Raw genomic sequence first — 19,701 nt, 5'->3', positions numbered from 1 at the left:
TACACATGTATATGAAATTCATATTAAAGGCGAGTATCTCTGGGGGATAGAATTATGGGCATTTTTGTTTCCTTTTTTCTGGAATTCCCCCAATTTTCTACAATTAACACATATTCCCTTTTCACGAAACACACACACACAATTAAGCTTTGGTCTACGCATAGCTCCTTTCAAGTGTCTGTTATAACGCACTCACTGGCTTTGAGAGGGGCCTGGACTGCTGTGAGAGTCTCTGATCTGATCTGGTCTAACCCGCTCAGGTGGAGAAACTGAGGCCCAGGGCTGTAAAGGGGGCTTATCCAAGGCCCCCAGCAAACCAGAGAGACTGGACCCTCACCCTAGGCCCTAGCATCAGCCGTACTCACCGCTAGCATGTACTGTGCATGGCTCGCACTTGTTAGATGCTGACTGCAGTGTGGCGACCTTACAAATGCACCTGAGACAACTCCACCTGGGAGTGACAGGTGTGCGGAGCAAAGGGCAGGCAGGTGGGCAAGGAGCCAGGGGGTGTGCCCAAGCCTCTCCCTCCCATCTCTAGGCCCCACCCAGTGATGATTCCTCCCGGGCAGGGTGGCAGAGCCGACCTCTGACTCCAGCTGAGTGGGGACCGAGAATGAAAGGTCTCCGCTGGCGGTACACTCGGCTGGTAAGGAGACTCCCGTGTGTGGGCTGTGGGCTGTGGGCTGGGTGGCAAACAGAGCACAGAGATCTGCAGCCCAGCTGGGGCCTGGGCAGGGGTGGTGGGTGGGGGTGGGGGTGGATGCAGTTAGGTGATTTGGTCTCCCCCACTGACCTGTGGTTCAAACTGGGACTGACTCAGGAACCCTGGGCCTTAGCTCCCAGGTCCACTGCGTGGTGACCCAAAGGGGGACAGACCAGTGTCTCTGTTTCCTTCCTCCCCCAAGTAGATATCAGCTGGAGTCTTGTCCAGAGCCCCTGAAAAGTGTTCTTGAAGTCCTGACCCTGGGGAGCAGGGGGCAGGAAAATGGATCCTCTTTATTTATGTTCCAGGAGGTCTCTCCTGAAAGGCCCCTGAAGTTGTGATGTGTGTGTGTGTAAATTGAGTGTGCGTTCACACTTACACTCACACTTTCTAGTACAGAGTGAGGGCCCCGCTGACTGATGAATGATTAAACATACCAACGCTTCTGCCCACTGACACAGACAATCCTAACTCATGCTCACGGGTTCACATACAAATACACACATCTACACTCAACACGTTCACACACTGATTTGCCTTATACAACTGTCTTAAGGCAATCCACACCTTCGCACAGATGAATGCACACTTTGTAGGACTACAGGCACGTGACTGCAGACAGAGGGTCCTCAGAAAGCTTGGGGGGAGGAGGGCATGAGAAGATAATGGTACTGTCCCACGCACCTTTGGATGGTCCCTCGTGCTTTCTCTCTCTGTGAAAGGAGGCTACATTCAAACAGTTGCCACAGGCAGACTGTGTGTGTGTGTGTGTGTGTGTGTGTACAAGCACAGCCACCGAGGCTCACAGGACTGGGCTGCCACCTGCCCTTGTCCCTCGCTGCCAAGCTTAGAACTGGAACCCAGCGCCCACTGAGAATCTAGAGCAAACAGGTAGAAAAGCCACTGTGCCCAGGCCCAGCTAATGGTGTGTGTGTGTGTGTGTGTCTGTCTGTCTGTCTAGAGAGGGGTGCTTCCGGCCCCAGGCTACCAAAGGCAAGGGAGGATCATGCAGACTGGCAGCAGCAGCAGTCTTGTCTGTCTGTGGAAACTTCCTAGCCTGCTCTGGGCTGGGATGAGGGCAAGGACCTGGACTCAGCATATGTGGAAGCGGGTACTTCCTTATCCCTGAACTCACCGGGCCTTTGTGTCTCTCCACAGCCCAGCCAGGTGGAGGATGCCCTGTCTGGGGAGGAGGAGGAGGAGACCGAAAAGGAGAAGGAAGCTCCAGCCTCAGTCACAGCTCCTGCTTTTGAAGATCCCACAGAAACCCACCTTGCAGAAGCCAGCCAGGTGCTGGGTGCCTCAGAGATTAAGCAGGTTCGGCCACTACCTGTGACCCAAGGACTTCAGCCCTGAGCTTAAGGGACCCACCCTCCTGCTCCACTCTATCCAGGCTCAGGGCATCCAGAGTCACTCCGGTTCAGTCTCTGGCTCACCGTGTTACTGGGGAAGTCATTTCTTCACTGGGCCAGGAGGTTACAGAGATAATGAAGGAAGTCTTTGGGAACTGAAGCTGAGGCTAGGGCAGAGAATGGGGAGAAGGGGGCTTGGGGATCAGCATCACATTGATTCTCCAGCCTCTAGGAGCCAGGGTGACCAAGGGAAGCGGGTCCTAAACCAGGCGTGGCCTCTGCCATTTACTCCCTACGTGAGCTTTGGGCAAGTTGCTTCACCTCTCAGAGTAAAATGTCCTCACCTGTAAAATGGGAAGAATAAGCCTTATCTCCAAAGGCCATCATGAACAGTCATGGAAGTGCCTGGACACAGGAAACCACAATCCTCTGAAAAGCACCACGCCTGTGTGAGTGGTAGTGATTCAACTCTAGTCTTTTTGGGATGCCCGCACCCCACCCCCGCAGCAGAAAGGTGGGAGGGGGAGGGAGGAGTCCCTTGCTCACTTCTAGTTCTGTCCCAGCTCAGCCTCCACCTGCCCCGGAGAGTCACTGGACACTCTTGGCGTCTGGCCTTCTGCACAGCGAGGGACGGCTTCAGCCTGCGGAGCCTATACCGGCACATGGAAGGCCACAGTGGGCCGGTGCTGCTGGCACTGAGGGACCAGGATGGGCAGGTGAGCGGGCTGGGCCAAGGCCCCTAAGCTGAGGTTCAGGGGTTCCCAACCACCATTGGACTGCCTTAGGGATGAGAGGGAAGAGGTGACCTATCAATTTATCGATAATGGACACTGGTGACTGCATTGACGGCTATCCTGCTCAGTGCCATGCCCTGGCTCATCATTTATCACTCCCTCCTCCAGTCCTTCCGCACGGGTGTAGTCAGCGCTTTGTATCTGGAGAGGCACGGCCTCTCCCCTGTCAGTTTCCCTGTGATGGCTTGAGGGTAGTTGTGATGCTGGAAGCTATTTCAGGTACCAGCAGGGTCCTCTGTGGTGAACAGGCTGGAGCAGAGCTTCCAGACGAAGAACGGACTACAAAGAAGGAAGACTTTCTTCTGAGAAATTAGCCACCGAAAACCTGGCGGAGAGCAGTGGCCCGCTGTCAGGTAGAGGGCTGGAAAAAGAACCCGTCAGGCAGGAGGGCACTCAAACTAGGACCAGGGAAGGAGTGGCCGTCTCAAAGTAGAGCCAACGTCAACGACGTGGACAGTCACGCTTTCCAAGTCAAGCTACTGGGACCTGGCTCAAAATCAGGAGACAGTATCCACTAAATACTGGAATGTGGAGAGTACAAAGTGTGAAGCTAGGAAAATTGGGGGGATACATAAAGATCGATATCCTAGGCATTAGCTGAAATGGACTGGAATTGGCCAGGTTGACTCAGACAATGATTTGGTTTATTATGCCAGAAATGACTAATTCAAGAGGACTAACACTGCATCTATTGTCGCAAGGAACATTTCAAGATCTATCTTGAAATGCAATGCTGTTTGTGACAGAATAATAGCTATATACCTATAAGGAATCCCACTTAATACAACTATTATTATTAAATTTACACACCCACTAAAGCCAGTCTTGAAGAAATTTAACAATTCTACCAATGTCTTCAGTCTGAAGTTGATCAAACTTGCAATCCAGATGCATTGACATTAAAAAATTTTTAATTAAAAAAAACAAGCTGCATTGGCAATTGGAATGCAAAAGTTGGTGACGCCCAGCAGTTGGCGACCATCTCTCTTGGAGGAGTGCAGTTCCAATGCTCCTTAGAGGCATGTGGCCTCATTGTCAGGAGAGTCCCTAGCAGAGAACATCGGGCTTGGTGAGTCAAGGGTCAGTGAAGAAGAGACATTACAAAGTGGCTGCAGCATTGGGGTCAAAACGTAACATCAATTGCAAGGATGGCGCAGGCCCTGGCAGCGTTGCGGTCGGTTGTGTGTAGGGCCACTCGAGTCAGAATGTGACATCAACAACATGTGGTGATACAAAGAAGCCTTGGGGGTGCTGTGGGTGACACACGTGGATGCGAACTGCAAGGTCTGTAGTCAACCCATAGGAGAAAGAGGAATCTCATCCACAGGGTCTTAGATCCTTTAAGGAGAAGTTCTACCATCCTGTCGGGTCCTTATGGGTTAGAATGGACTTGACGGCACTGGGTTTGGCTTGTGTTTTGGTAAACGTTGGCACAGTGGTGTGTAATCAGTTGCTAACCGAAAGGCTGAGGTTCCAATCGATCCTTGTTTCTAAGCAGCCAAGATACTTTGCACATCCTTGACCAAGACCATCAATCAAATGCGTTACCTCTTCTGTAGTCTCCTTATTCGTTGTCCAGTTTTCACATGCATAAGAGGTGATTGAAAACACTATGGCTTGAGTCAAGGACACCTTAGTCCTCAAAGCATAGCTCTGCTCTTGAAAATCTTGTGCGCATTTCCCCAACGTAATATGTCATTTGATTTCGTGACTGCTGCTTCCATAAACATTGATTGTGGAGCAATTAAAATGAAATCATTGACAGCGACCGATAAACGGAGCAGGGATGACAATGGAAAGAAAACTAAAGTCCTTACAACTGGATAATGTCTTGTTGATCCAGTCTGTGGTTTTCCTCACCAGGGCTTCAAGTCTTTCTGGCTTTCCACAATCAAACTTGGGTCCTCTGCATATTGCAGGTTGTTAATGAACCTTCCTCAAGGTCGTCTTCGTATATGCCAACTTCTCCGACGATTTGCTCAGCATAAGATGAAATAAGTATGACTAAAGGCTACCACCCTGACACGCTTTCCAACCAAGCAGCGTTCCCTTGTTCTGTCTGAAAGACCGTTTCTTGGTCCTTGTACAGGATTTGCATGAACGCAAGGAATGCTGTGAAATTTCCATTCTCCAAAATGTTGTCCATAGTTTGGTCTGAGCCAAAATGTCTTGTAACTATCTTTCTGGTATTCTCTGCTTTCAGCCAAGATTCACCTCACATCAGTAATAATGTCCTACATTCTTCTCATTCCAACTTGAATTTCTGACAGCTCCCTAGGGATATACTGCTCCAACTATTTTTTAATTATCTGCAGTAAAATGTTATGTGTATGTGAAATTAATATTGTTCTAGAATATTTTTCATATTGTTCTATAATTTAAGCACTCTGTTACGTCACCAACTTTGGCATGGGCACAGATATGGATCTCTTCTGGTTGGTTAGCCAGGGCTTCCAAATTCCTTGGCATAGGCTAGGGAGTGCTTCCGGTGCTTCGTCAGCTTGTTGAGGTATTCTTGTTGGCATTCTCTCGATTTCTGGAGCCTTGTTTTCCATTCATATCTTCAGTGCAACTTAGACTTCTTCCTTCAATACCACTGGTTCTTGATTATATGCTACTTCTTGAAGTAGTTCAACATTGACTAATAGTGGCTCTGTGCATTCATTCCATATTCTTAAAAAAATAAATCATTTTATTGGGGGCGTGTAAAATTCTTATCACAATCCATACATTCATCTGTTGTGTCAAGCACATTTATACGTATGTTTCCATCATCATTCTCAAAACATTTGCTTTCTACTTGAGCCCCTGTATCAGCTCGTTTGCCCTCCCCCCCCTCCCTGGTGAGCCCTATTCCATAGTCTTTTGGTGCTTCCAGCGTCTCTCAATACTTTGGCCATAGAATCCGTCAATATTGTAATTCAAGGTTTGAATTTTTCCTCCAGTTCTTCCCGTTTGTGAAACGCTGAGTACGTAAATTCTTTTCTTTTGGCTTTATAACTCCAGATTTTGTACATCTCATTACAGTACTTCACTTTGTCTTCTGGAACTGTCCTTTGAAATGTTCTGTCCAGCTCTTTGATGTCTCCAGTTCTTTGCTTTAGCTACTCTACGTTCAAGAGTGAGTTTCAGAGTTTCTTCTGAGATTACTTTGATCTTTGCTTTCCTGACTTGTAATGGCCTTCTGCTTTCTCCATGTATCCCACAATTTGTCAGGTCTTTGGGTATTACTATTGAAAGTGTTCTCTGTCTTCTTGAGATGTTCCAGAAATTACGGTGGAATATACGCAAGGTCTTATCTTGGCCCTCACGGGCTCACTTTCATTTCCTTCAGCTTCAACCTGAACTTGCATATGAGCACGTGATGAGCATTTGTAGGTCGGGCCCACTGTCAGGTCCTGGCCTAATCTTGGCTGACCATATGGAGGTTCTCTATTGTCTCTTGCCATAAATATGGTCAATTTGCTTCCTTTATATTCCATTTGGTGAGGTCTCCATGTATGATGTTGAAAAAGGTGTTTGCAATGAAGAAATCATTGTTAGGTACTGCTGCCCAGTCAGTTCCAACTGACAGTGAGTTTGTAGAATGGAACACTGCCTGGTCCATGCTGACAATTGCTCTCATGTCTGAGCCTGTTGTTGCAGCCACGGTGTCAAACCATCTTGAGGGCCTTCCTCTTTTCGATGCCCCTCTACTTCATCAAGCAGGATGTTCTTCTTAGGGGCTGGTCTCTCCTGACAACCTGAGACAAAGCCCAGGCCTCTTGGCCTCTAAGGAGCATTCTGGTTCTGCTTCTTCCAAAACAGACCTGGTCTTGCCAAATTCTGTCATGCTAGTTCCAGTTTCACTTCTATCAGCAACGCCATGTTTTCTAGCTACGGATCCCTTCCTCTCTGTTTCCAACGTTTGCGCTCCAATTGCCTGCCAATATCAGTGCCTCTTCATGACATGTTTGATCAATTTCAGACTGAAGAAGTTGGTAGGATTTTTCCTTTTTTAAACAGGTATTGACAGTATTGTACTGAAAGGTATATGGTGAAATGTCTTTTTTGATGAGGCCTCTTACCTTGTCCTTCTCAGCATGGTAAACCATGGGATTGTCTAACTCAGCATGGCCAATACCAGTCCACTGACGCCAACTAATGCCGAGGACCCTGATGTTTATGTGTTCCATTTCACTTTTGACTACTTTCAATTTCCCCAGACTTCTACGTCATACATTCTAAGTTCTGATTACTAAAGGATGTTTGCCGCTAATCCTTCTGATTGTGAATTGTGCCCCATCAGCGAATGAAGGCACTTAAACCTTTGCTGCATCTTTATCATTAAGGTTGAGTCTACTTTGGGGACGTAGTTCGTCCCCAGTCGTATTTTGGGTGTCTTCACACTACTCTTCAGAAGGTTTTCAGTCGCTGATTTTGCAGAAGTGGACTAGCTCTTCCTTCTTTCTACGCTGGAAGCTCTGTGACCTGCTGGCATTTCACCACGAGTCAGCGGTGGCATAGATTCCAGCATCCCTGTGACACTCGAGCTACCGATGTACCACAAACTGGCAGGTAAGCGGTAGGACCATAGCTATTGGAAATGTTAAGTTTTGTTTTGAAAGTGGGATATAAAAAATACTATCTGGATAGCCAGAGAGAGTGGAATATGAATTAGATAGGCGATAATATGACAGAATTACTGTTAATTCTTAGGCCTGTCTATGGTGTTGTGGTTATTTAGGAAGAAATCCTTAGTCTTGGGAACTGTACTATTTAAGGGCAAAGGATCATAATGCTTGCAATTTGCTATTTTTGCCAACAGTTTTATTGGCATATGAGGGGGTACCCCCAAAAAAATAATAGACAGAAAAAAGCTCCACTGGGAAGAGCTTTCATAGTACATTTTTTCAATGAGGCAAGTATTGAGCAACTTGCTCTGAATTAGTGCACCCAGTGGTGTCGCCTGGGAAGGTTCTCTCTGGTCATAGTGAAATTTTTTTTGTAAAAACAGGTATGCTCGAACCTTGTTTTTAATAAATCATTTTAGTGGGAGCTTTTAGAGCTCTTAGAACAACCTATATATCAATTGTATCAAGTACATTTGTACATATATTACTATCATCATTTTCAAAATATTTTCTTTCTACTTGAGCCCTTGATATCAGCTCCTCTTTTTCCCCCTTCCCCCACCACCCTCGTGACCCCTTGATAAATAATAAATTATTATTATTTTTATATCTTACACTAACCATTGTCACCCTTCACCCATGTTTCTGTTGTTTGGCCCCAAGGGTGGGGTTAATACATCAATCATTGTGATCGGTTCCCCTCTCCCCCTTTCTCCCCACACCTTCCCCCTACTCTTATGGCATCACTACTCCTATTGTTTTTCCTGAGGGATTTATCTGTCCTGGATTCTGTGTGTTGAGAGCTCTTATCTGTACCAGTCTACATGCTCTGGTCTAGCTGGATTTGTAAGGTAGAAAGAACTGGGATCATGATAGTGGGGGTGGAGGAAGCATTAAAGAATTAGAGGGGTGTTGCATGTTTTGTCGGTGCTATACTGCACTCTGGCTGGTTTGTCCCTTCTTTGGGAGCCTTCTGTGAGGGAATGTACAATTATCTACAGGTGGGCTCTGGGCCTCTACTCTGACCCCTTTCGTATGTATCAATATGATTGTTTGTTTGGGTCTTCTGATGCCTGATACCTAAACCTGCCAATACCTCGTGATCACACAGGCTGACGTGTGTGCTTCTTCCATGTGGGTTTTGTTGTTTCCCTGCTAGATAGTCACTTGTTTAACCTCAAGCCTTTAAGATCCCAGATAGCATATCTTCTAATAGCCAGGTACCATCAGCTTTCTTCACCACATTTGCTTATGCACCCATTTTGTCTTCAGCACTCATGTTGGGAAAGTGAGCATCACATAATGCCAGGTCATTAGAATAAAGTGTTCTTGTATTGAGGGAGGACTTGAGTAGACACCCAATGTCTGTCTGCTACCTTGTTACTTAATATATAAATATTTATACATCAGCTTATATCCCTATCATTATATAGTAATTAATATATTTACATATATTCATGCCTGTATTAGACCTCTATAAATGTCTTTTGTCTTCTAGTTCTTTCTTCTATTTCCTTTTACTTTCCTCCTGACCCACTATCATATTCAACCTTCATTCGGCTCTCAGGAATTCCCCTCAGCTACAATGCACTTGATCAAACCCCACCAGGCAACAAGAGATTTTAGATCTGTTGTTGTTCCCTTGCTCCTGGGTTTGTTGGGTACCCCCTACTCTTCACCCACCTCCCCCTCTCCCCTGTCCCCCTGGAAACATTGGTCCCATTGTTTTCTCCTTGCAATTGTTTATTTTGCCTATCTTATATATAGACATCAAGACGGGTTATACATCCTCACAATCAGGTTTCGAATATTTTCTTCATTCGTACACTCTATTAGCTCTCCATGTTCCTCGGCCTGCCCTGCCGTACGCCCAAGGAGCCATTAATCCAGTTACCATATCTCTAGATTTACCTATTCTGGATTTCATATATAGAAAAAGATTTAAAAAAATAAATGAATGAACAAAACTAACAAGAATAACAAAGTAAAACAGAGAAAAACCTCAATCAAAAAGAAAGCAGAAAGTATTAAAAACCTGAACAAAGTTGAATGGATCAGAAGGGGGATCAAGTGATGCGGTGCTCAAGTTTGACCTAGCTGCATTCACAACGGCCCACTTTGCAGTGCACTCTGCATGTGAGCAAGACTAGTCACATCCCTGGTCCACGGTCGGAGGGGATTCACCGGGAGCTAACTCCACGTGTATTCCCCCTTTCCCCCCCTTTTTGTAACTGAAACAATTTTTAAAATGAGTCAAAAGGGACATCAGATGTGTGCTAGGCAGGGTTCTCTAGAGAAACAAAACTATGTAGGTTTATACAGCGAGAAGGAATGTACCAGCTAGTTAGTCCACACAGCAATACAGGGGGCTCAGTTCAACTCAGGTTCATGGAACAGCTAATAGACTGGAAGTCCTTTGACTCACGTGGGCTGCTGATCCCAGACCAAGGAAGCAGCCCGAGGACTACTCACTCTTCAGGCAAGGCCGGCAGAGTCAGCCCACAGGCAGCAAACAGCAGGGCGCGTCAGCAACAGTCACTAGCTCTGGAGCTTAGCGAAGTAGGCCTTGATGGGAAGCCGACAGGATCCACCAGCCTCAAGCTCAGACAAAGTATACAACACAGCAGGGTGGCAGAGCAGGTCTTGAGGGAGCCTCAAGCTCTAGAGTCAAGACCCATGATCCACGCCTTGGCTTGGCCCACAGGTGGGGTAGCACACAGGTTGAGGGAGAGCAGTAGCTAAGCAGCAGCACGCTGGTCCAATCACTAGAGAGCAAGAGAGATGGGAGCGGGCCTGGCAGAGCAATTTCTCTCTTTGCCCTTCAATCAAACTGCAACCTGATTAAATTAACCCCACGTGTTCCTATTGGCCAGGTTGGCACAATAAACCTATCACAAGATGATATTACAATTTGACCTGTGACTGATATAATCCCCTTTACAGTGTTCTCTGTCTCATAACAGAGTTATTCACATCCTTCAATTATGATCAGAGGGGACTCATCAGAGGCTTAATCCACGTGTGGATCGTGTAAATGGATTTTGATCTTCCACTGCCATCTATAGCCTTCTACAAACCAGATGTTCACAATTTCAACTCTGATGCCAGTTTGTCCTTTAGATTTGGATTGGATTATTTACACTCCTTGGATCACACAGGCTGGTGTGCTTCTTTCTTGTGGACTTAGTTGATGCCTCACTCACATGGTTGCTTATTTGAAAACAAGCCTGTAAGATTCCAGACATATTATTTCTGATAGGTGGGTACCATCTAGTTTCTTCACTACACTTTGCTACAGTATCCATATTTTCAGTGATCTCTTAATGAAAGTGAGTATCAAGCAGGGCCATATCATAAGAACTAATTATTCTTCAATTATCGCTAGAATTAAGTGCAAGCCCCAAATCCATGCATCCATCTTTCATCTATGGTTTGTATGTGTCTTCTGGTTCACCTGGAGACATCACTGTCATTTTATGTTAGAGAATGTCACCAATCAATTCCCCGGGGCATACTTCCACTGTCATCAAGTCAATGCTGACTTAACTTGACCCTATAGTGTAAGGTAGAAATGCCCCTGGAATTTACTTTTAAGCGGGTAAGAAAAACGTATACCAAGTGAGATAAAACAAGTATTAAACCTAGATGAAAGGCATCTGTACCTTGCTTTCAACTTTTCTGTATGCTAGAAATTTTCATAATAAAAAATGAGGGCAAAAAAATAAATAAATAAAATAAAATAAAAATAAAAAAAATTAAAAATGAGGGCAAAATACTTTCCAAACCAGATGCAAACTCTCCGTTTTAAATAATGAGCTATGTACACGGTAATGAACAGATACTGAGGGAACAGTCTTGGAAACCCCCAGGGGCAGTTCCACCCTGTCCTAGAGGGTCGGTCACCCGAGTCAACATCAACCCCATGGCAGTGAGTTTGGTTTATTTATTTGTTTTTGCGCAGGCTCCCCAGGTCCACACACCAAGTCAAGAGCGTGGAGGTGGCCTGAGCCAGGTCCCAGCTCCCTGTCTCCGCCAACCAGAGCTCTTCTGTTTTCCAGATGTTCGGGGCCTTCTCCTCCTCGGCGATCCAACTGAGCAAAGGCTTCTACGGCACCGGGGAGACGTTCCTCTTCGCCTTCTCCCCAGAGCTAAAGGTACCGGAAGGGAATGGAGCCCAGGCTCCAGGGGCCCCAACCTCATCCACCCCCCTCCCATGCTGAACTGCCTGGCATCCCGCCATCTTTCACAGAGGGCATGAAGCAGGACTTGGCCTGAGCACCCTCACTCATAAAGAACAAAAAAGGAAAGAAAAGACGCGGGGTGGTGGTGCTGGGGGAGTGAGTGGTATTGCTTACCTGACAACCGCTGTAAGGACAAAGGGCGAGAGAACAGGTAAACCTAAGGGGCTGATGGTGAGAACAGGAAACAGCTTAGGCCTGATGTCTTTGGTATTTGAACGGCAGGTGGTGTGAAAGCAGTAGCTTAGTTTAGCGTGAGCTGGGTCAGGGGTGTGAAGGCTCCAGGGGCGAGAAGATCTGTCTGCTGAATAGAAGAGTCATCTCAGCAGGAGGAAGGGAAGCTTAGCAGAGAAACAGAAGAACAGGGAGGCAGTGTAGGCAGATCATGGCTTGGATGGCAAGCCCATAGCTTTGGTTGGATAGTCTCTCCAGCAACGCTTGGCTCCGTGAGGTAAGCCTGGTGAAAGGGCATGGGAGGGTCATCTTGGACTGTGGTTCTGACAAACTGGATTCACAGAAGGGGAGGGAGTTGAGGGTTCTGGTAAGGGAGTGAAAATACAACGTAGACCACCGACCTTAGACTTGCCAAGGAGGGCGTGGAAGACAGAGGGACTTGTAGGCTAATGAACGAAGGCGGCTCAGTGGATGAGAGGTCTCCTGGAGGGGACAGTCTGTCCCCTGGCAACGTTCAGTAGTGTGTTGGAAGACAAGCTATGGTAGACAGAGGGAGGGGCACTGGGAATCCCTCACCGAGGACAAGCTCCAGGCCATGACCCTGGGAGGCACTGTCAGCCAGCACAACTGGCCAGGCGGAGGACGAGGAACGGAGCGTGGCAAGAACGCTGTCCTCCAAGTGCTGGGTCAGTGAGTGACACACTCCATCTGAATGCGGGTGAAGGCGGGGATGGAATTCTTCGTGGTTGAATGAGGCTTGAGAGTAATGACTGTGACGACAACGGACACGTCTGGGGGGAGGGAAAAGCAAAACAAAACACAAACACATCAACCCTACGGCACTGCCTTCCAGTGGAGCCAAAAGACAAAAGAAATCTGCCCTGCGCTCCCTCCCGTGGGGGTGGAAATGGAGAGGGTAAGTGAGAAGAGATTAGAGTCGCCTCCCTGCGGTGACCTCCCCTGAGGGCGAAGATGAAAGCGTTGCTTGATTAGCACCAGGCTAGTCCTCTGCTCTCCTGTAACGAGGTGTTAAGAGGTCCTGAATGGGGCTATGCAGACCTGGAGCTTCCACGGTGGGTGGATTAGGAACAGCTGGACCTGCCCCCTGGGTTTCTCCAGTTGTAAGCTTTTCCGGGGGCCAATCGTGCTTCAGGTCCTTGTTGTCCTCATGGCGCCATTGCTGGCAGAGGAGTGCCCCGTCATTACACCCGCGTGGCTCCCTGAGACAATGAGAAGTTGGCGGGTGTTGGTGATCCAGAGCGCAGGACTGATTAATAACACGGGTGACGAGCAGACGATGGGAGGAGGTGCGTCAGATCAGATCGCACGAGCTTCTAGGGAGGGAGGGCTTTTGAGAGACAAGAAGTGGTTCCCAGCATCTCTCAGGCGAACGTTTTCCCTCCTCTGGGCTTATTAAGTCAGCGGTTCTCAACCTGTGAGTGGAGACCCCTTTGCAGGGGTCGAATGACCCTTTCACGGGGGTCGCCTAAGACCATCGGGGAAAACACATAAATATTTCACAATATATAATTACAGATTATTTTGTGATTAATCATGATGCTTTCATGATGTTCAATTGGTAACCATGAAAATACATCCTGCCTATCAGATATTTACATGACGATTCATAACAGTAGCAAAATGAACAGTGATGAAGTAGCAGCGAAAGTAATGTTATGGTTGGGGGTCACCACCACATGAGGAACTGTCTGAAAGGGCCAAGGTGGAGAACCACTACACTAAGTGGTTGGCCTGGAGCCTACGACTGTGAACAGTAACAATCGCTTCTTTGCTTGGGGGACAGTGGATGTTTGCTAAAGGTGATGTAACATTTTAGAAATCGTGTTGATGGTTGTACAGCAGGATGAACCCAATGACTGCCACTGAACCGAATGGCAACTGTATCTTCATCTGTAGGTGTCTGTATCAATTTACCACACCCATAGCTAACAAAAGCCAGCTAGCTGCCTGCCAGGACTTGTTTTAATCATTTGCAAAGTAGTACATGTAAGCATCACAAACCCCCGTTAGGTTCCTTCTGTGTGTTATAGCCATCTCCATCTTCCAGAGGAGGAGCCCCAGAGAATTCGGCTGAATAGCTGGCTGAAGCCGGTGATGAGGGTGAGAGGTGGTGTAGGTCTTCGAGGCCCTTACAGCCATAGAACGACACCACCTCTCTCAAACCCAGAGCTTCCAAGCTGCCTTGAGATGTTCCCAGGCTGGAGGAGTCCTGCACAAGATCACAGAGGGATCGAGAAGCATCAGAAGGGGGTATCTGTATTGGATGGAGGTAGGAGGTCACGGAGACTTCCTGGAGGAGCAGGTGCTTGTGCTGTCCTCAGGGACAAATGGGTGAGCACCAGGTGATAAAGTGCCCAGAGAGTCTTCTTATCTTATCGCCCAGGCACAGCCGCTGGAGAGAGCAGGCACCTGGAGGAAGGCCAGGCAGGGCAGGGGAGAGGTGAGGGTCAGCGTGTAAGGGAGGGTATGTCCTTTTGTACCGGGATCACATGCCCGTGAGAAGCATCTCTGTTCCATGTATGAAGAATGCGTTCCAAGGCCCTTGATTTGCATTTAGAGACCTCCTCTCTAATCGACATGAACCCGCAGACCAAGGAAGCTACTGATCACCCCAAGTAAGTGAACGGCCATCTGCTCTCATGATGAGGACACCACAGGCGTCCTGGATTCCTTTGTTGATAGGAAAGCATGGCTGTTACATCACCTCCAGGAGCCAGCCTGGTAACAGGAAACAGAGACTCAAACCTAAACTCACGGCCGCCGAGTGAATCCAGACTCATAGCGGCCCCACAGGAGGGACTAGAACAGCCTCTGGGTTCCCGAGGAGTAGAAAGCCTCATCTCTCTCCCTCACAGGGCCTGGTGGTTTCCACTGCTGGCTATGATTAGGAGCTCGACGTGCCAAGCACTGTCACCAGGCTGCCGAGGAAACAGGAGAGGAGGAAATTCTTCACGGTGAATCACTGCTGGGGACTAGTCAGCACCACCGACTTCCTCCGTTCACCAGCCCCGAGTTCTGAACTCCCCGCTGCAGCAACAACTTGTCAGAATCCACTGCAACTTCCTCCTGGAACATTCACTGTCAGAGGGCCCCCCGGGCTCGAGTCTCTTCTCTAAGCACCCTCGCTGCTCCAGGCCACCCGTGTGCTGACATTTTTAACTGTTGCTCAAAGTCTCCCCGTGGATCTCAGACCAACCGTCCAGAACCAAGCGCCTGGCATGCCCCGGCAAAACCTGCTCCCCCCACCCACCTGTTGCTGCCTTCCACTGTAAAGTTCATGCCCTTCTATGACCCTGCTGCTGAGACCCAACGTCTTGGAGTCCTCCTGGACTGAACGTCGCCCTTGTCACCTCTGAGTTGTCAGCGAATCCTGAGGCCTCTGCCTTCTCTCTCCTTCTGTCTCTGCCACCCTCATTGAAGCCACCACCATTCCTAGCCTGTGGCCTTGCTACAGCCTCCCAGCAGATCTTCCTGCCTCCGCCCTCAATCCTCCACTGCAAGCGCCCCGAGCTTTCCAAAGGTGAACTCTGATCACACCGCTGCTCTGCCCCCAGCTGTCCTTTCTCACTCCGAGAAGAGACAAAGTCCTCACAATGACCTGGAAGTCCCTGTACCTTCGGGTCCCCTCTCCGATGTCATATCTTGCTACTTTCCCCTTTGCCTCATTTTGTTTCAGCTACCCTGGCCTCCTGGCTGGTCCTCAGACATGCTCCTACCACAGGACACTTGCACTCACTGGTCTACTTAGCATGTCCTTCCACTGGATTCAGAATGCTGTCTATCTCAGTGAGACCTTCCGATTACTGGATTTAAAATGACAATATCCCACACCCTGGAAATCCTCTCTCTGCTTCATTTTTCTCCTTGGAATTTATCACCACCGGAGCCCTGGTGGTGTAGTGGTTATGAATTGGACTGCAGTCTGCAAGGTCAGCAGTTTGAAACCACCAGCCACTCCACAGGAGTAAGATGGGCCTTTCTATTCATGTAAAAGGTTCCAGTCTCAGAAACCTACAGGGGCAGTACTACCCTGTCCTATCGGGGCACTAGGAGCTGGTATCAGCATCGATTCGATGGCAGTGAGTGAGTTTAAAACCCTCAAAGCAGAGCTGTTCCCATGGAGTAGATTCTGACTCATGGCAATCTCATGTCACAGAGTGGAACTGTCCAGAAGGGTTACTTGTTATTGGAAATATACAAGGCAAACATACATCAACCCAACCGTTTCTACACCTCTGTAATTCAGTGACATCAATGCCATTCTTCCAGTTGCGCAGCCACTCGTACACTCCTTTTAGGAGTTGTCCCACTGCTCCCTAAGAAGATTAAGAGATGTTTTTGGTTCACATTCCGAAGAGGCTCTCAAGGCTTTAGTTTCAGGGATTCATCCAGCCTCCAGGACTCCAGCAGGCCTGGAGTCGGAGAATTTGAAATTCTGCAGGCATTTCCCCACATTTGATCAGGATTTGTCTATGGAATATTTGATCCGAGTGCATGAACTCAGTCTGAATTTCTTCTGTGGAATGCTTAGCGTACCACCTGGTCTGTAGGGCATGTGCCCTTTTTGCCTCTTCCATTTTATTAGGAGCTCTTACAGATATCATAACATTCCACAGTTCAATCACATCAAGGGGTATTGTACAATTGCTACCACCATCAGTATCAAACATTTTCTTTCTTCTTGAACTCCTTGATATCAGCTCCCCTTTGTCCCCTTCCTCATCCACCTAAACCCTACCCCCCAGGAATCCTTACTCTTTTTTTTTAATAATAGTTTTTTTCTTCCACATTTACACAATCCAGTATCACGTACGGTTCTGCTGTTCGATGCCATCGAGTGGGATTATACAGGCATCAGTGCGGTCAGCTCTCCACTCCCCCCTCTTTTCCTGTGCCCTCAGGAGACCATTACTCCTATTACTGTTTCTGAAGGGTCATCTATCTTGACTTTCACGTACCTAGTGATCTTAAATATACAAATAAACATACGCAAATCTAACATGATTAATGAGGTAAAACAAATAAAAAACACAACAGAAAGGGGAAGAAATTTTAAAGAACTAGAGGGTAGTTATGTAGTTCATCAGTGCCATACCACACCCTGGATTTATCATCCCTTCTGTGTGGCCCTTCTGAGAGGGGCTGTCCAATTACCCTACATGTGGGTATTAGCTCTCCACAACATCCACACCCCTTCACATTGACTAGGTTGCTTGTTTTTTAACTTCCCATACCTCTTCCCATTGACATATGATCACACAGGCTGGTGTTCCTCTTCCATGTGGTGTTTATACCCTGCTAGATGGCCGCTTTCTTAACTATGAGCCTTTAAGAGCCCAGACACAATATCTTTTAGTAGCCAGGAACCATCAGCTTTCTTCACCACATTTGCTTATGCACCCATTTTGTCATCAGTGATTGTGTCGCGAAGGTGAGCATCACAGAATGGCAGATTGTTAGAACAAAGTGTTCTTGTGCTGAGGTAAGATTTAAGTGGAGGGTAGGGCATGTTTCTGGATGAAAGTAAAGGAAAACCGAATGGCTCTGTCTTCTCATGGCCACCTTTTGAAATGACCTCAACTCTTCTGAGTCCAGAACTTCAAAAGAAAATTGTTGCTGAGAACATGCACAGCAAAATCACACATCAATTCAAGTGTCTGTCTATACAAGGGGACTCCCAAAATTTGTGGGAAAATGGAGTTAGAAGCTAATGGGATATTCTCACAAACTGTTCTATGGAACTTTGCATAGAGCTCACCGGCATCAAAGATTTACTCTGAGCTGAGCAAACACTTTCATCTCTTACTTAAGTTACTTCTTCTGCACTAGCAAAATCACCACCTCCGAATTCCGTGTCTTTCAAGTTGCTGTTGTAAATTTGATCCCCACATAGATGTATCATAAAAGAACCTAATATCAAGGCAGACATTCTGCACTAGTTAAACTACTGTTTGGTTTTAAGAGGACGTCAGAGGTTGTTTTTGAATTAATATTTAAAGAGAATCATAGGGCAATATTTCCATGGCTTTATCTAGCCTCCATGGCTCCAGAAACTATGGGTTAATAATGGACAGTTTTACAGGTCAATCTAAACGATCATTTAGTTTTAAAAGACTTCAGGAAATAGTTTTGGTTTAAGATTTAAAGAAAATCTGGTAGGCTCCATAAAATACGGAGGTCAGGAGATGCTTAACTTCAGGCCCCTATTTCCCCCCTTTTGACTGGGATTCTTCTATAGACTCTTTGATCATGTATTCAATGATGGTAGCTCGTCTCCATCCAGCTCTTCTGGTCTCCTGACAAAGCAGACACCGGTTCATGGAGGCAAGTAGCAGACACACTGACACAGTTACTCCAAAGGGTGCAAGCACAGTAACCATTGAGAAGATGGGTCAGGCCCTGCAACATTCAGTTTTGTTAAACATAAAGTTGCTATGAATCAAGTCATAAGCATCTAACCACATTCCTGACTCTCCTGTTGCTCCACGGTGCCGGGAGTGGCCCCTTGCAAGTTTTTAGAACTCAGGAAGTAGAAGCAAAAAACCCCCAAACTCACTGCCACTGAGTTGATTCTGACTTATCATGATCCTGTAGGACATGGAAGAAATGCCCTATAGGTTTCAGGGACTGTACCTCATTACACTTGCTGATAAAGATCAAGGATTGCAGCCTTCAGTAGAACCACAACTCACCATAAAGAAAACCAAAATCCTCCCAAATGGGACAGCAAGTAACATCAGTGATGGATGGAAAAAGATGGAAGTTGTCAAAGATTTCATCTTGGTTGGATCCACATTCAATGCTCACAGAAGCAGCCATCAGCAGATCAAATGATACCTTGCATTGGGTAAATCTGCTGCACAAGACCTCTTTAAAGTGTTGAGAAGCCAACAACTGAGGGATAAGGGAACAAGAGATCTAAAATTGATGGTGAGGAGGGGATATAATGCCTGGTAGGGCTTGATCAAGTGCAATGTATCCAAGAGGAATTACCGAGCGCCAAATGGAGGGTGAGCATGATAGTAGGACTGGAAGAAGGTGGAAGGAAATAGAGGAAAGAAGTAGGAGGAAAAACTGTTTATAGCGGTATAGCTATAGGCATGTATATATATAAATGTGTTAATTTATAATGAAATGCATACAGACCAATATACATACATTTATATGTTAAATATTAAGGTGGCAGATGGACTTTGGGCCTCTAATCAAGGCCTTCCTAAACACAAGAACACTTTGTTCTAATAACTTGACACTCTTTGATACTCACCTTCCCAATATGCACGCTCACTGAAGACAAATGGGTGCATAAGCAAGTGTGGTGAAGAAAGTGGATGGTGCCTGGCTATCAAAAGATATAGTGTTTGGGGTCTTAAAGGCTTGAAGTTAAACAAGCAGCCATCTAGCAGGGAAGCAAATAAGCCCACATGGAAGAAGCACACCAGTCTGTGTGATCATGAGGTATCAATGGAATCAAAACAAAAGATCCAAAACACAATTCTATCAATGTGAAAGAGGGGGCTTGGAGTGGAGACCCAAAGCCAATCTGTTGACAATTAGACATCCCCGCACAGGAGGGTTAAACTGAAGGGATGGATTCAACAAGGGAGCAGTATAGCGCCGATGAAACACACATTCCTCTAGTTCCTGAATGCTTCCTCCCCCCACTACCATGACCCAGTTCTACCTTATAAATCTGGCTGGACTGGAGTACACACTTTGGTACAGATAAGAGCTTTCAACCCATGGAATTCAGGACAGATAAACCCTCAGGAACAGTAGTGGGAGTAGTGATATCATGAGGGCAGG

The 19,701-nt window shown here is 46.9% G+C and overlaps 1 protein-coding gene across 4 annotated transcripts in view; it reads left to right on the top strand.

Moving 5' to 3' along the window:
• Window positions 1-541: 541 nt before the first annotated feature.
• The window catches only part of TLDC2 (TBC/LysM-associated domain containing 2), a 49,901-nt gene continuing 30,741 nt past the window's right edge, over window positions 542-19,701 (top strand). For 3 of the 4 annotated variants that reach the window (XR_012779123.1, XM_075528797.1, XM_075528796.1), the window contains exons 1-4: window positions 542-646; window positions 1,862-2,020; window positions 2,619-2,771; window positions 11,521-11,616. Coding sequence is in view for 2 of the 4 variants with exons in the window: in XM_075528797.1 (XP_075384912.1) it covers window positions 614-646; window positions 1,862-2,020; window positions 2,619-2,771; window positions 11,521-11,616 (441 nt within the window). In the remaining 2 variants the exon portion in view is untranslated. Of the gene's footprint in view, window positions 647-1,861; window positions 2,021-2,618; window positions 2,772-11,520; window positions 11,617-12,640; window positions 12,791-19,701 lie in introns of those variants that run through there. The other variant, XR_012779124.1, reaches the window with a different exon arrangement.

The sequence above is a fragment of the Tenrec ecaudatus genome, chromosome 12, assembly GCF_050624435.1.
Source record: "Tenrec ecaudatus isolate mTenEca1 chromosome 12, mTenEca1.hap1, whole genome shotgun sequence".
NCBI lineage: Eukaryota > Metazoa > Chordata > Mammalia > Afrosoricida > Tenrecidae > Tenrec > Tenrec ecaudatus.
The sequence above is the reverse complement of the archived record's forward strand: the minus strand, read 5'-3'. Positions and strand labels throughout refer to the sequence as shown.